Source organism: Sinocyclocheilus grahami, unplaced genomic scaffold (assembly GCF_001515645.1).
Source record: "Sinocyclocheilus grahami isolate Dianchi unplaced genomic scaffold, SAMN03320097.WGS_v1.1 scaffold942.1, whole genome shotgun sequence".
Classification (NCBI taxonomy): Eukaryota; Metazoa; Chordata; class Actinopteri; order Cypriniformes; family Cyprinidae; genus Sinocyclocheilus; species Sinocyclocheilus grahami.
The window spans coordinates 144,415-162,342 of record NW_015506121.1 but is presented as its reverse complement, the minus strand read 5'-3'; the positions used below and the strand labels follow the sequence as shown (position 1 = coordinate 162,342).

Genomic DNA, 17,928 nt, shown 5'->3' with positions numbered 1-17,928 from the left:
AAACAGAACAGAACCAACATAAATGTATTGCAGATATTGTTAAAGTTCAATAATTTTATGTACACATTTTAGAATTAGTCTGATTCAAAGGAGAATCAGAAGGCTGAATCCCGACTGACAGAGGAGGAGTTGGGGATGGAGGAGGGTAATTAGCTATTGAGCAATGTGAAAACTGCTGATAATACTGAGGGACCTTATATATGAATGCTTAGATAGGTGTCGTATTCCCATAGGTAGATGGGGATCAGCTGAGAGTCAGCTGATGCGAGTTTGACTAACGTGACCTGCCAGAACTAACACTACGCTTGATTTTCGCACTGTCATTTTCTTGCCGCTTGTTTTAACATTGTACATTGCTAGGCAATGCCTTTCACTCACTGAATTAGTGGTTATCAGTTTCATAAATAAAGACAAAATGAGTAAAAGAAGGCAATTTATGGATGCTGAAGAGGTATACGAAGCACTAAATACTATAAGTGATGGAGAGTCTAAGTAAAGGAAGAGGGAGATAAGTAAAGCATCCTGGGTCAGCTCAGCATCTGACGGTGATCCAGATATCATATTTAGATGTTTAAACCTAACGTTACTCATAATTGTTCAAAATTAGGATTAATTAATTGATTTTTGTTTTGTGATTTCAATCATTTATTGTTCACTTCTGTGGTGCTATTTCATTTCCTGATTTCCTGAAGAAAAACAAAATCCGATCTATGATGTAATGAATAAAACCATTTTTTGATTACCCGAAGTTTTGTTCTCTTGTTCTCTTATTCAAATTATAAATTATATAACTAAACTAATTAATAATTAATTAGGTGAAGCTGTGCACTTGAATTTGCCATCGCATCATGCAATGTGGTGAATTATTATTGCTCATTATTGTCTATAGGCAACTTTTAGTAATTTAAATAACATAGGTTAATATATTATCTAATATGATTATATTATTGTCAGACTCTGTTCCGTGTTTTGTGGTTGTTTTGCTCCTCATGTGCCTTCCTTTCCCATGTTTAATTTGTCCCAGGTGTTTCCCTTGATGTTTCATTGCTCCCAGGTGTGTCTCGTCATCCCCTCCTCCTGTGTGTATAAATAGGGTTCCCTGTGTGTGCTCCAGCGTCCGGTATTGTTCATGTCATTATGTATAGCGTGAGTGTTCCATGTTCCGTTGTGTCAATTAAACCCAGTTGGATAGATGTACTCCTCGTCTCTCTCCGTTCCTTGCTCTTCAGTCCGCTCAGCAGTGTGCCCGTGACAATTATCATATCTTAATATATTAATTAATGACATTGTAGTATAATATTACACCACCCAAATATGCATTTGCTTCCTTCTAATTCTCGTTGTCAGTGCAGGCTTGTTTAGCTTATTGACCGTTATGAAAAGTATTAGTGGCCTGCATAAATAAAGCCTTGAGCATAAAACAAGAGGACAAATATATAGTTGATGACTAGACATAATAATTTCATGACTCTAGACACTTCTTTGTGAAGCCAGCGGCATAATGCATTGAAATAATGTTTTTTAGTCATATAAAAACAGTTGTCATGTGCATGAGTAAAATGGGTTTTTAAATTTAAGCTGGTGGTTTTAGATATACAGCGACACCTGGCGGTTCTAGTGTTAAAGGGGTCATGAATTGCCTCCATTATTTATTTTTTATTTTTTGGTACTGTTCTCTGAGGTCCACTTATAATGCTATTACGATTTTTACACCAAAAAAATTTAATTTAGAAGTAATAGGCTATTTTTTGTCCTGTTCTTGAACCCCCTCATCTGAACGCTCTGTTTGAATGTGTGTGGCGGATTGTAGACTCTGAAGTAAACGCCCACTGCTATGATTGGCTAATAGTTGTGTATGTTTATTGATGTTACTCACACCTGTGTTGCGACATTACTGTTGGATCCAGTATAGTCGGCACAGCATTGTCTTTTAGTGTCAATCTTTCTGAAAATTCTGCTTTAAATTGTGCCTTGTTTGTAAACGAATCCACAGTAAAATCAAGCAAACAAAGGTTTTAAGATAGTTGAGGTTTTAAGCTAGTTGTTTCTGTCTTTTGCTGTAGTGTGTCAGTAGAATATATCAGTTTACATTTTCGAATATTCCTTTTGCTATTAATTATAATAATCCAGTCAATTTTTGTGTACTCAAGGCCTCTGACAACATCCAGTATGCTCACTTCAACTCAGTGATGTTGGTGGGTTTCATCTTATAAACTGCTTGCTTCAGGTCCTTACACAACATTTCAATTGGATTAAGGTCCCAACTTTGACTCTGCCATTCCAAAACATTAACTTTATTCTTCTTTAACCATTCTTTGGTAAAACGATTTGTGTGCTTGGGGTCCTTCTGTTGCTGCATGATCCATTTTTTTTTCTCGAGATTTAGTTCATGGACAGATGTCCTGACATTTTCCTTTAGAATTTGTGGTATAATTCAGAATTCATTGTTCCATTAATGAAGGACAAGCTGTCCTGGCCCAGATACAGCAAAACAGTCCCAAGCAGTGATACTACCACCACCATGTTTCATAGATGGGATAAGTTTCTTATGATGAAATGCTGTGTGTTCTTTTCTCCAAATATAATGCTTCTCATTTAAACCAAAAAAGCTCTATGTTGCTCTCATCTGCAAACATTCACAAACATTTCTTTAGTAGTCCTCTAGCTTGTTCACACGATCTTTAGCAAACTGCAGATGAGCAGCATTGTTCTTTTTGGAGAGTAGTGGCTTTCTCCTTGCACCTCTTCCAAGCACCATTCTTTGGTGCTTGGTATTCAAGATAGTCTGGATTTAGTGTGCGTTAAGGGCACTGTGCTTTGGTGTTTTTAAGAACGGGGACAGTCTTGTGCACTTACTTCCGGTCGCGCGCACGCGCTCTCAAGTGGCCAATATCGCAAGTGTGGGTATTTGGACAAGGCATAGGTCACAGGGAAGAAAGCAAAACACAACGGAGACACAGAACAGACTGACATGTTACAATAATGACATCATATAATTAAAAAGAGATACATGACGAAAAACTTGACAAATTTCTGGACCTTTATAAGGAAACAGCCAAGCGAACAAAACTACATAAATGTTATAATAGATAAATTAAATGTTTATTTTACATTTATTTTATTTTTATTTATTTTTAAATTTCCAATTATTTCTATTCACGATGTCTAGTATTTGTACAGGCTTTACATTTTTATTTCAATGTTGTAATTAGCTATTTATTTTATTCAACCCGGTCTCATGGCAAATACGTACCTGGGGGCACATTTTTGCAAGATGCGAAATATGTACCAATAAGTACATATCACTGCAGTCTCAAAAAAATGAACACTAGAGGCAGTAAAAAATACGTACCAATAAGTGCATATCACTGCAGTTTCCAAAAGAAATGAACACTCGAGTTTTGATTAATAAAGCATAATTTTAGCACATTTACTTTAAGAATATCATGTTATGACTTCAAAATAATATTAATATGCTGGGAGATTTGAAAACCTATGCTTTTGAATGTTAGCATCACGCATATCCAGCTTCATATCTATGGGTTTTCATAGATGATAGGTTTGTTCGGTAGCTCACGGAGTATGGAGACGTACTTGAAAAGTGAGGAGCTCCGGTTCGAATCCCGTGTACGGTTTGACAAAACACTATGGGGTAGGTTTAGGGTTGGGTTTGGTGTAGGGCATATTTCCAACACGACAGAGCATTATCTTTTAGCGACAGTCCCCGGATATTTGAATTCTGAACCGCCGCAATACGTGCCTGAAGAAACGTAATAAAAACACAGCAATATGTACCTATATCAACGTAATAAAAATGTGCCAGGGTTGACATATTGAACCCGTGTTTTAGCGCCACTCAGTGGACATTTCTCTTTGAAACTGCGGCGAAACGTGCAGTAAGGTACGTAAAAACTGTGTTGCAGAAATGTACACAGAGGTACGTATTTTTATGAGACTGGGTTGATTTTATTTTATCTTTGAAGCAGAATTGTTACGTGACAGCATTAATTAAAGTTTCTTAAGGATCAAGATCAAGTTATCTGCATTCCTGCACTCCATCAAGCCACTCCCATAATAGCTGTCACCACTCAAATTAATGCACGACTCAGATTAGCTGTATAGCACGTGTGTAAAACTCTAATACAATTAGAAAGTAATTTTTTATCACAAACTGGCTGTGTCTATAGTATTATAGACAACATTATAATATTATTTTCAAATTAAGTTATTGTTTTAAATTATTTTTATTTTAAATTATTGTCCCTGGATCAGTAGCGTACTCTTGTAATAAAGTAGCAGTGGCTGGGACAGATTTTAAGTGTCAGTTCCACTTAAAAAGATGCAATCTAATCCTGTTTGCATGAAATAAGCCTGCTGCCGAGCAGGTTTAAGCTAACGGACCTTTTGCTATGACAGCAACTACGGGATGAGCTTCGAAGAACCAAACAATCCAACATCATGCCAAATCGTCAACAATCAAATCCAGCTAACTGAGTTGGCGACGTACGATGAACGGGCTCCATTCTCTAAATAAAACAAGGCAGTCACTGACATCTGATTGACATCCCATTTCTAAAAAAAAGCATTTCTGAAAAGATGGACTGTAATTTCACCTTCAAATTAGCTGCTAATCCTAGAGATTCACATACTTTTGCCACTTACAGATATGTAATATTAGATCATTTTCCCAAATAAAAAAATTACAAAGAAATTTTATTTCATTTGTATGTTCGGGTTCTCTTTGTCTAATTTCAAGACTTGAAAATTAATGATGTTTTGGGTCATATATACTGAATACTTTTTTTCCCCACTGTATATATATATAAAATATAAAGGGTTCACAAACCTTGCAGCACAATGTTTGTGTGTGTGTGTGTGATAGAAATCAGATGGCATAATTTGCATTTTCTCCAGGAAATTGTTCGCTTTGCAAAGCTCTCCTTTGAAATCATCAGCTTAATTGCTACAACATTTTTGGGAGCTTTTTTTTATTTGAAGGTCTTATGTAGATAATATATCTTGTGATATGTCTTCTGCTTAGGCTGGAGTCTCCTACACGTTCGCTATACATGGAGGCGCCTAAAGGAGTAAAAATAGAAGCTGACGCAGGTGATTTCCAAGCAACTTGTAGGAGCGATTTACGCCTGGAGTCGAAAGACGGAGAGGTAACTGTCCTTCATTCTGTCCTGATGCTATTACTGCCAGTGGGCCTGATGCTGTACTTAATGTACTCTGAGTTGTGACACTTCCATCTGCCATTGGTTGTCTTCAAAGCAAGTGCTCTTTTGACATCCATATGTCTCCTTCTCATGTTCAGAGGGAAACAGGCATTTACTTAAACATTCATGCTTTAATACATCTAGATGAGTTATCTGACAGAAATATCCATGATTAAATTGTACAGACTGGTGATGTGTTGATAAATGATCTGTTAAATAATCATTATTTTTAAATAAAAAAAAAACTAATATGCAATATATATTCCAAATGTCAGTGCTTTGTGTAATTCTATTTTAATTGTGTTCAGCTTAAGTAAAACAATTAGCACAGCTAATATCTGCTGACATATTAAAGTCATGAATTTCAAAGCTTTAGTAGAAATATATTTTAATGAAATGACCAAAGTGTTACAATTATCCCTGCTTTCTTGCAAAAAGTATTGGAACCAATGCAGAAATTTCTAAAACAGTGATGGGGGACATGTCCCCATTTATAATAACTGCTACGCCCCTGGGTTTTGCCATTTGGCATGCAGATTAATAGTTAAACGAGTCTCAGTGAGGACAAAGGACTAGGCTTGAATCAGCTCTCGTAGTTTCAGGTTATGCTTTCTTGACTTTCTCCCATCTGTCACATATTCCACTCCAGTACCCCTCAGCATTTTCATTTGTCGCTCCTTTTTTACCAGGAAAAACAGACACCTCCACCGGCTTGAGTGCCCCCTTGACAGTTCCGGTTTGCGCATCAGCCACCTCAGAGGGAAAAAAAAAAGCCCTCCCTCACTCAAATTTGCTCGGTAGCAGATGTGTGGGGAAGTCAGCTGAGACCCCTGCTTAAAAAGTGTTTCAGGTCATTTGACAGGAATGCTTCCTTGAGGCTCAGTAATGACTCCTCTTACCTTTTTATACATTGACTAGCTCCTCTCTCAGCCTTGGTAATACATGTTTTCTCAAGGGTCCCATGAAAAATAGAAAGTGAGAAATGAGACAGGTTCATCTCAGGGAAAGGGCTAAAAGTAGGGATGCACCCGATACTGATACTGGTATCGGGCCTGATACTAAGCTCCTGTACTCGTACTTGTTAAAATGCCCCAATACCAAACGTCGATACCATACAGCATGTGTTAAGTGCCATATTCAGACAATGAAACACCGACAACAGGACAACAGACATCAGAATGGAGTTATTAGAGATTAAGGATGTCTACGAAGTATATGTATGCAATGAATATAATGTTAAACATTCAGTATTGACTGTATAGCTGATGTGCGCGAGCTGATAAGCAAAGCACGCTGAGTGGATTGAGCGCGCGGCGGCACAGATGCGCAAGCTTGTCAAGTGAATATACCTTTCTCACAGACATCACTGGAAAGTTTGTAGTTCGATACGTCAAAAACAAGTAAGTAAAACAATGTTACTTAATGGTAGGGAGGGAGGGAGAGAGAGAGAGAGAGAAGAGAGCGCAATTCTGTTATGTGATCTTAGATGTTCACTCACTTAGCACATGCATCATTTGGATTCAAACTAAATCGTAAAAATAAGTCAATTTATAGGGGCATTCACTATAAACATCATTTATTTTTAACCTTAGGCATACACGACTTTCTGGCGAAAGTGAATCTAGCAGCCTGTGTGAAATGTGCTAGGCTGTAGTATTCTGCATCAGTACAAATACGTGCACGCGTTGCACGTGTTTTGCTTGCTTGAGTGTTTCTGCATTATATGAGTGGCTGTGGAATATAAATCACAGCAGGCTTCAGATTAAAAAAAACGCGACTTCTATTTCTGAAAATATCAGTTAGGAGATTTATAACGTGTGGTTCCCTGCATTATAACAGCAAAGAGCATGATTACAGTACTAAGCCGCTGCAATGGAGCAGCTGATATAATTTTTGATATTTTTTTACTAGTGGGTGCAGGACACTATAGTTCATTTATGTAAGTGAGGATAGCAAAATAAAGTAAACTGTGACAAGTTATACCCATAATTTATTCATACAGTGGACTACCAGTAAAACTGATACAAATTTGGGACCAAAAATTATTCAGACCGAGTCTGGGGAAAAAAATTGAAGTTCAGGGCCCGTATTCATAAAACATCTTAAGGCTAAAAGTAGCTCATAACTCGCTGATATAGGAGAAAATCTTAAAAATAATGGGTGTGTCAGTCCTAAATTTAGGACTCCCAAATTTTTGTTCTAAGAGTATTTCACAAAGCATTTTAGCGTTAAAATTAGCTCCTAAATCTGTGAAACAGAGGTTATCACAACTCCAAATTTTTAATTTTATCCTTAATATATAGCTGTTCTCACGTCCAGTTTGGTTTTCTTTTATGTTTGCATGTCTTACTATCAGCCATGATTATTCTACTCTGCTAATTAAAAGGCTGTTTATATGCATATTACCAAAATTTTATTAGTCGCAGAAAAAAAAAATTCCACATGAAGTGGCGAAATCACGCACTCCGTGATGGACAAATCGTTAACGGCTGGTCTATGTGGTAATATAGAACATCAGCCAGGACATCCATATTCTCCTAAATCCTAACATTCATCGACCTCAAATATGACTTATCATCTGAAAAATGTATGTAGTAGCAACTTTACATGGCAGCTCAATCTAATGTTAGCCTAGAAAAAAAGTGCGCTGTTCACCTGTTTGTGCGGAGTGTAGAAGCTGAACAGCAGCACGCTTGGGCTACTTACTGCATGACAGATGGAGGTGCCGGTGCGATCATTTGATATTAAAATACTTCATCATTTTTGGCCATACAGATAAGAGCAATGCATCTTTTGTATCTGTAAAGACTCTACGTTTATACGTTTACTCTACGTGCACTCAGGATAACAATGAAACGTTGCGCTTTTGTTAAATAATGAAAACAATCAGGATGCGCTTTCTGCCGTCTCAGACTCTGTGAACTTGAGCGCGTGAAATAAGAGCAATGCATCTTTTGTATCTGTAAAGACTCTACGTTTATACGTTTACTCTACGTGCACTCAGGATAACAATGAAACGTTGCGCTTTTGTTAAATAATGAAAACAATCAGGATGCGCTTTCTGCCGTCTCAGACTCTGTGAACTTGAGCGCGTGAACACTTCGAAACTCCGTGTATGCTTGCCTTATTACAGACATGAAAAATATATCTATAGAGAGTGAAACTTTTAAATGAAAAAAAAAATCAAATAGAAAACAAATATTCTCAGATTATGTAATCCGTATGAAACATGCATACAGGCGCATACTGCGGAGAGGACAAGTCAGTGTCGCCGACTTCATCTCTTAAACACGAAAACGGAACGCGCTAGTGTAACAATAAATTATTAAAACGTTACTGCAGTGTACTTGCCGGTGCGCTATGGCAAGCCTTTTTTCCGTGCGCTTGAGCTATGTAGGCAATTAAGGCTCATTATTATGATTTATATGGTTTATTAATAAAAGTGCGACTAATAGTCGACTAATGCTTAAAATGAACGACTACTAGTCGACCAGAAAAATATTTAGTCGAGGGAAGCCCTAATGCATATTGACTAATTGTTTACGAGAAGCATACATATAAGAGGCTGACAATTAGCTGAATATATAGCCTACTTGTTTAATTAGTGACACTTAGCCTGCATTTTAAAATCTTTATTTGAATGTGGCAATTAACATTTTTATTTTAAAACCTTTATTTGAATATGGCAGCATAATATTGTGCTCTACAATATTTCTATGAATAAATCTCTGACAGAGACTATCGGCCAATCACTGTGTGCATAGTAAATATGCTGACATCATCCATAGCAACAAGGTCAAACCCACCCCTTTACTCTTAGCTTAAGACTTCTCTCTATTCCTTAGTAAAAGTTTGTCTCAGCAGTTTTGTGAATAGGTTTTAAGAGAAAACTCTTAGCTAAAAACTGTTACTGCTATTTAGGAGAACTCATAGTGGTAAGATAAAATGTTTTGTGAATATGGGCCCATGTTTGCATGAAGCTGGGTGACAGCATGCCAAGGAGACTACAGGTTGTCATTAAGGCTAAGTGTTGCCCGACTAAGTATTCATAGTTGTGTAAATACTGTCATACTAACAGCTGTCTAATTTTTGGTTGATTGTAATCCATTACATACCTTTCTATCAAATATTATCTAACAGTATCAAGCTGAATTAGTTCTGACACAGTTTAAATATTTTATTACCATTTTCTAAACTATAGTGAATAAACTGAGATAATGTGAGAAATGTTGAAGGTGTCTGAAAATTTTTTGGTTTGACTGTTTCTATTTGATAAATGAAGTTAACCAAATAACATTATACATACTCTTTTGGTTTCTGTACCCAATATTTAACAAATTTACAAATGCAATAAAAATATTGGTATCGGTACTCTGCATCGGCAAGTACCAAAAATAAAAGTATTGTATCGTGCGAGTACTGGAAAAAGTGGTATTGGTGCATCCCTAGCTAAAAGTATGTCTAATCGAGACTTACTGGAGTGCTTATGTCACTGAAACTGCTACAATTGGTTGGATGTAAGAGGTTAGAGGACTTGACTGTGGATGAACACCTTGTGAGATGGGATATTTTGTTCAATGAAATGACAATTCTGGTCTTTTTGGAACTACAATTTGAGAGTTCTCGATGGTAAAAGAGGAGAATAAACCTGGAAGTAATAACTTTACCACTGTATAAGGCACTTTCAAATTAAATCACTTTGCAAATCCCATGTCTTTATTTGTAGAGAGAACCATTTCATTATATATTATGTTACAAAATTAATCAAGCATGAAATGTAGCTAGTTAGAAGTAGTGATTTTGGTATGTCAACTTCAGAGGTCTTGACCTTCTCTGCTGTTATCTAGCAATACAGTCATAGGTGCCAATGTCTTAAAATCATGTCAACTTAATTGTGAAAATCTTTTGAATTGCTATTCACTTCATTGCAGTAAAATATTTGTAATTATTTGCTAATTTTCTTACTACATTTTCTTACTACACTATATTTATTTTTATTACTAATTAGTTTATTACTAATTTTATTACTACTAAAACCTTTACTACTTTACTACTAAAAATCATTCTCATAAACAGTATAATGTATTGGTTACACAGTTTTTCCTCCCTCATTTTTTTTCTTTAATTTACAGAAAATATAGTTTTAATTATTATTTCATTTTGATGCTGAAGTAAATGTTTATAGAAATGACACACACTTTTAGACATGTCCCACGTTTTAGTAACATGGTTGAAAATGATGAATGAATGAATGAATGAATGAATGAATGAAATAAGAATACAAAAAAAACAGGTTGAGGTTGTACATATTGTGTAATTTCATGGAAAGTGGCATACAAATAAATGAATAAATTAAATAAATGTGAAACCCTTCTCCCTTCTCTCTTAAGATCAGCTTGGATGCCAGGAAAATCAAGCTCCTACGTCTGCCGGAGGGAAAAGCCTCCCCCTCTGGAACTAGACAGACTGTCTTTGAGGTGTGTGTCTGTCCCAATGGAAAACTCTTCTTATCACAAGCAGGAACTGGCTCCACTTGCCAGATCAGCAGCAACTTATGCCTCTAGATACTCACAAAATCCCTTCCACACACACACACACACACACACACTTGTACATACAGAGGACTTGTTCCTCTCTTGAAGAATCCAATGTTGACAAGAACCGAAAAGGATTTCCTCAAGATTCATGAAAATACTTTGTAAAACAATGTTTGAACAAGAAACTTTCAAGGTGATCACCAGAAAACCATTCGACACATCGTGACAGACACCATTCCGATGCATACATCGCTTTTACTCATCAGAGTCCTTTTTTTCCGTCAGAATCAATATATATATATATATATAGAGAGAGAAAACTACTAGATGGTGCCATTTATGTGTTCAGGAAAAAATAAATAAAAAATATATATACATATACTGTATATATATATATATATATATATATATATATTTATTTATTTATTTTTGCTGAGGAAAGTACCATGGGTGCTTTATCTTGTATACGCCACATAAATATGACAGTTTTCTTCTGTTTTGGGGTCTATTTGTAACATCAAATTGTGTGTTATTACTCAAGTTCTACATCTACAGTCCTCCATCTCGGATGCCTCCCATGACGGTGATCACCTATACCCAAACTGTGCTTACACTGGGATAAAACCCACACACTCTGTTCAAAAAGAAGAACAGCGCCTGTGCCTTAATTCAATGCACTTGTGGCAAGAAGCACACCCCACTCACTTTAATTTAGACTAGGACACTTGCATTTAAGTTACTTGCCTTTTGCTCCCACAAATTAACATTTTTATGCAGCTTAATAGCATAAAAAAATTAGAGAAACCAGTGATCCCAAACTCACACATTATGTGCTGATTTCTGCTTTAATTTGGAAAAGAAAAAGAAAATTCAGATTCTGTTTCAAGAGAACACACTATTTAAGATTTTGTTTCAAACTTTTGTATTGGCTTGGCACACAATGAAGAAAAGTTGAAATTGGGAGAAACACTTGATGTGTGGATGTTTGGGTGTAAGTCTGAATTTCAATCTTATTGTACAATTGAACACTAAAATGTATTAAACAAACAAGAGACATCCAAAGCAAAGCTGACATTCTGTCATATAACAAGAAGCTGTTGAAAATGTAGGAATTGAACGTTCATATTTCCCAGTTCCCAAGATTGTTTTTATACATATATGCACTACTGTTCAGAATTTGAGGTCTGTAAGGTTTTCCAATGTTTTTGAAAGAAGTCTCAGCAAGGCTGCATTTATTTGATCAAAAATACAATGAAGGGAGATAAGGGAATATTATTACAATTTAAAATAACTATATACATTAAAATGTGATTATTCCAGTGATGGCAAAGCTGAATTTTCAACAGCTATTACTGCAGTCTTCACTGTCACATTACCCTTTATAAATCAAGAAACATTTCTAATTATTATCAATGTTGATACAGTTGTGCTGCTTAATATATTTGAGGACACCATGACCCCCCAGAAATCTGAGATGAATAATAAGTTCTAAAGAAAAGCATTTATTTAAAATATAAATATTTTGTAATATTAAAAATGTTTATTAAGCTTTACTATCCATTTTGATCAATAATGCATCCTTGCCTAATTATTTTAATCATTCTTGTATTAAGTCATTTATTGCTTAAATATTATTATTGCTTAAGTAAACCACCCCAAACTTTTTAACAATAGTATACATATACAGTGAAATTACATACATATACATATTTTTTTAAATGTAGATCTCAAGTGCCCCTATGAAACACTGAATCTTGTCTCCTATGTAATTACATCTTACACTCCAATTGGTAATATTTCTCTGAAATATGAAGGTGGGGAAAAAATAAATCTAATTCTCACTGTAATTCATTGCCACTTGACCACTAAATTTGAAGCAATGAGGAGTGACATCTGTGATCATTGTTTGAAAGTTGAAGCCCCTAGCAACCGTTGACATCCTATTAACATACTAAATGCTATAGGTAGTGAAAGGAGACAGGAACACTGGGAACTCTGTAGGGAACAACACAGCATCACAGAAGGGCTTAATCATATTCATTATCTTTTTAATTTTCAATAGAATTTGAAGTTTGGTGTGTGTGTGTGTGTGTGTGTGTGTGTGTTTGCTATTGCAATGAACTCGTGCATGATACTAAAAGACAGACATACAAGACAAGCCCAGTTTTTTTAGGTAGTAGAAAAAGCATATGTTTGAGTTTTCCCCTTTACTGAATGACTCAACTAAAAGCAGGACTTTAGGACTGATACTTATGTTGTTTGATGAATTTTTGTGCTAAATAAAGGTTTTATCTACAGTCATTTATGTGTTCAGGAAAAAACAATAATAATAATAATAAAAAAAATTATATATATACACCGTGTATAGCATTTAGTTTCCTCTCTTCTCCCAAATGTTGCTTAACACAGACATTACTTCTGAACAATGTGTATGTACGATTTTGTATGAGGAGCACAAAATGTTTCATATATTTTTTGATAATAAAACTACACCTCAGCGTAACCTAGCTTTCAGTGTGTGACAGCTATACTGGGCAAGTCTCCAACATGTATACATACGTGTAAATAAAATCTGATATTGGATTGCATAAACAGCTAACACTACAGAACTAAATGCCTAGGGTTTAGTGTATATAATAAATGAGCCCCAGCCTAAACCCAAGGCATTTAGTTCTGTAATATTATAAGCCCCAGCCTAAACCCAAGGTATTTAGTTCTGTAAGGTTTAATTAAAAAAAAAAATCTTTTTTGTCTAAATTGTGTGCAGCATTTTATCCTGTTTTTGTTTTTTTTCAGGCTTTTGGTGACCACTTTGCAGAAATTCAGTGACATTAAACTTTTGTTTAACATTTTGTGATGACTGGAAACTCATTTATTTATTTATTTTATTTTATTTTATTTTTTGGGAGGTAAGAGTGATGGAAATCCTCGCATATTCTATGCAAAACATACTTGGTTGTAGAGAGAACTCTATTGATGCAAATAAATATGTCAGCTGTATATATTAAATTTATTATACCTTAATGTATACAGTTTGTATTTATGAATTGAGTTGCAACCTAAACTGAACCAATAAACTTGACAAAAGAAAAAAGTGGATGAGGGCCAATTTTTCAAAGCTAAACGCTTCTAAACACAAATCTTGGTTACACTTTATTTTAAAATGGTGTTATTACAGTGTAACTATTCAAATAAGTATGGCGTAATATCAATTAACTACATTTACTTGATATAGGTTAAGAGTTAGGGTTTGGTTTAGGGTTATTTGATTGTAATTAAGCTTAATATACTGTTATTACAATAAGTACATATAACGTGTAACTATGTCATGTTAAAGAAAGTGTAACCATTTTTTTTTTTACTGTAGCATCAACTTGAAATATGCAGTGTATAGTTTTTTTTTTTTTTACAAAGTTCTCTGAAACACTTCAGCAGTCAAATATTTCTGAATAATGTCTGTTGTCCATGGCAACACCGTAACTGACCAATCTCTGCCGTCTCTACAGCTAAGCTAATAAAATAATTACAACTCAATATATCATGTCCATGTATTTATTTGGTAAGTGATAAGCAGGATAATGTAGTCAGCAAGATATTATTGTAAAATAAACCACAACAGGTTGATTATGACCCCCAATCTTAATATATGTCTGTTTGTTTGTTTGTTTACAGTCTGATATATGGGATGATATACAGTCATTGTTACTAAATAAATTGTTTTATTTACCCTGCCTGGGTTTATTTTTCAATAATGAACGCTGACAATATACACATTATTTTATACAATACTGTCTTAGTGAATGAATTATAATGAATCCTCTGTATATTATATCATATTTAATTTATTTATTTTTATTTTATTGTTTGTTTTTCATTACTTCCATGCAATATTGGAAAATTGTGTGTGTTACTGACAACTGTAAACATGTTCTCTGTTGAGGGCCGGAAACCATGGCAACCTCACAGGGGAAATTATTTCATGAGTGGCACTAATGGCTAGAAAAGATTATGGAATAGATAGGATTCCTGCTCACTATGTAGCAGCATGTCAATGAGAGCTCAAAAACTTAGAAATGTAAAGCAGTCCCAAATATATTCTTAGCTCACTGCAGTCCTACTGAATTACATTCAACAACAGGCCTAATGATGCGGACAATGGTATACAACAATGACTATGGGTACCACCCACTTTTAGAAAGTAATCATTAAGGAGAGGCTTTTATCCAAAGCAATTTATAGTGATTTACAGATTACACCTATTACAGATTTCCCTGATACTTTGCCTTTGCTTATTTCTTTGTAGAGCTTGAACCCGCAACTTTCCCCTTGCAAGCTCTTAGCGTCAGGCACTACACTACCACCCTCATTGCATTGTAAATAACTTTCAGTTTGACTTTGGAAGACAAAACTAGATAGATAGATAGATAGATAGATAGATAAATAACAAGCCATTTCAAAAGTCAACAACAGAGAAAAACCTCATCAAAATTATTCCCTAACAATCAAAGCATCTGTAACCATGGTTACATCAGTGAACCCCTCCCGAACCTCAGCATTGTCAACCGATAATAATTGTAGCCGATGCATTTTCCATGAACATTTATCACGCATGATAGGTTTTAATTGTGACTTGTGACATATGAATCTTATTTAACTGTAAAGTATTTCCAGAGTGCATTATTATAATAGCATGTATTGCTGAAATCCATTGTTTCTGAATTTCTATGATTCTGCACTCACTGGCTGTTTGGAGTGAATTTCCTTACTATCAGGTCACTTTGATGATTTCTTTACAGCACTTTTGCCTAATTTGTCACTAATTAAGTAGCTCTCTACAAAAGTGGTAGCCCAGTTTAAATGTTAATTAAATGTAATGGCTTGCTCAAATTTCTCCTGATTTTTTCAGTATGCTCAAATTAATTTCACATGATTACACAAAACAGCAGCTAATTGTGATTTGCTAATTGTGAAAACAAAAATGTTCAGCTTTAATACAGGAGAACTGGGGGGGATAAAATTGGAGAACTGATTCTGAAATAGCACACAGAATATTGTTACTAAAATTTTATAAATAAACAAAAAATAAATAAAATGTTAACTAAAATGAAAATAAAATATAGTTAAAATATTTTAAAAAATAGTATACAGTATATCATATAATAATATATGACTGATCCTAAAATAATAATAATACATATACAATTATACATAGTCAAATGGTAAGATTTTATTACACAAAATTTAAATTAAAAATGATTAAAAGATGTTATTTCAAAGTACAGATAAAGTAACTGTATATCACTTGCTAAAAAAAACAATCATGAGAAAACAACTTTTTTATGGCAATTTCGTATTAATTTATATGATGTGGTGAAAGTAAAAAAAAATTAGAAATCAAGCATGAAGTTCCACCTCTAAACCTAACTGTTATGGGGCACATGCAGATCACACAAAAAGCACAAATAAGATTGTACAAATTCATACAAATTTTACAACAAAACATAAGCATCACTGAAAGAGCACTTTTTCCAAAATACTGAGTAGTTATTTTGTTCCACAAAAGAATGAAAGTCAAGTTTAGAATGACATAAAGATGCTTAAATGACAGAATTGATTTGGGTAAAATATTGGAGAGCCTATTGCAATGATATACAGAGATTAAAATTTGAGTTCAAGAATAGCACTGAAAGCTTAGTGAACAAATGACTCAGCTGCCACAATTGTCACGCTCTGTGCTGGGAGGAGCGTGGAACGAGGAACAAGGAGACTGTGTCTGTGTGTTTTGAGTTTCTGTTGTGACCTAGTCTTCCCCAGTCGGTTTACTTAGTCATTCTGTTCACCTGTGTTTGATTAATTAACTCGTTAGCTCTTTTGTTTGCTCCCCTAGAAATACTCTCAGTTTTCCCTTAGCTCACACTACAGGAGTTTTAAAATCCTAACCGATTATGAAATCTGGTTGCAGCACACACATAAGGAGAATCTTTGCAGATTATCTTCTCTCAAATCTTAAACATGCACACACTACAAGATTTGAACATCATGGCGCATCACACACTACAAGATATTATTAAGATTATCATGCCAGAGGGAGCACCTCACGTGATTGCCTCGTGACCAGGGGCGTGTCTACGTGGTGGCCAGGGGTGGCACCGGCCCCCCCTGAAATCTGGCTGGCCACCCCAGGTGCCCCCCCTACCAGATATCTTGAGATAGGCTTGGTTTTAGTAAATTTCTAACGGCATCTGGTAGTGGCGGATCCTGTGTAGGCAGTTGCCTAGGGCCGCTTTCTTCTCTTCTTTATACAAAATTTTAAGCGGTTTCTATAGCGTGATCTTAATGACAAATGTCGAGAGCGCATAATGTTACACGATCCATGTAATGCGTGAGCAAGAATCTCACTGCAAGAATACGCAAGCGGATTTCCTTCACTCATACAAAACTGGACGTGTGCTTTTAACTATACATTGTTTTTTTTATTTCATGAATTGGCTCTGCTCTCGCTCAGATATTGCGTGTACACGCTCAAACGTTGTCCTCGCATCACTGAACACCAGAAGAGCTTTTTTTTCTAATTCAGGTGAAGAGTATAGGCTTTTCTTACTAAATGGAAGCAAACTGGTTATAGTCAGCCTTCTCTAGTTATTTATTTAATTATTTAATACTTATTTTAGTTAAGTGCTTAAATTGTAAATATGCATAATATGAAATAATAATTATGAAATTATTGTATTTAGTGCATTTGTATTTTGTTGTTTTTGTAGGCTATACAATAAAAGCGTACCAACCAGAAATAATCACTGAGGGTGCTTCTGACATTAGTGAGGGTGCTCTAGTCTTAATGCACATTTTCACATATTTTGTCCCATCTATTGCTATGGTTATCACTATGTCAATCACTACTACTTCGAGAGCGAATCCAGCATAAATATGCGGATGTCATTCCCGAAACTTTCCAATGTGTGTGTGGACGAAAAACAAAGTTCTACATTTATTGATTATTGCCTAGAAAGCTCGCAAAGAGCGCTCCTTTTTTAACCACTTAAAACTGTCACTCTTAGTTCATCGTGATCTCACAAAGTTCTGCTATGACCAATGAATCTCACACTGTGTAATTAATATATTATTAACATCGTCGTGTATACACTCTGTATGTTATAATGAAAGGATTTGAT

At 35.1% G+C, this 17,928-nt stretch overlaps 1 protein-coding gene across 5 annotated transcripts in view; it reads left to right on the top strand.

Annotated features, from left to right (window-relative positions):
* Nucleotides 1-14,093, top strand: part of LOC107564508 (delta-sarcoglycan-like) — a 427,344-nt gene extending 413,251 nt beyond the window's left edge. For 3 of the 5 annotated variants that reach the window (XM_016249600.1, XM_016249601.1, XM_016249599.1), the window contains exons 7-8: nucleotides 5,042-5,165; nucleotides 10,610-11,045. In XM_016249600.1, the coding sequence (XP_016105086.1) occupies nucleotides 5,042-5,165; nucleotides 10,610-10,783 (298 nt within the window). In that variant the 3' untranslated portion in view covers nucleotides 10,784-11,045. Of the gene's footprint in view, nucleotides 1-5,041; nucleotides 5,166-10,609; nucleotides 11,046-12,480 lie in introns of those variants that run through there. The other 2 variants (XM_016249602.1, XM_016249603.1) reach the window with 2 other exon arrangements.
* The last annotated feature ends 3,835 nt before the right edge of the window (nucleotides 14,094-17,928 follow it).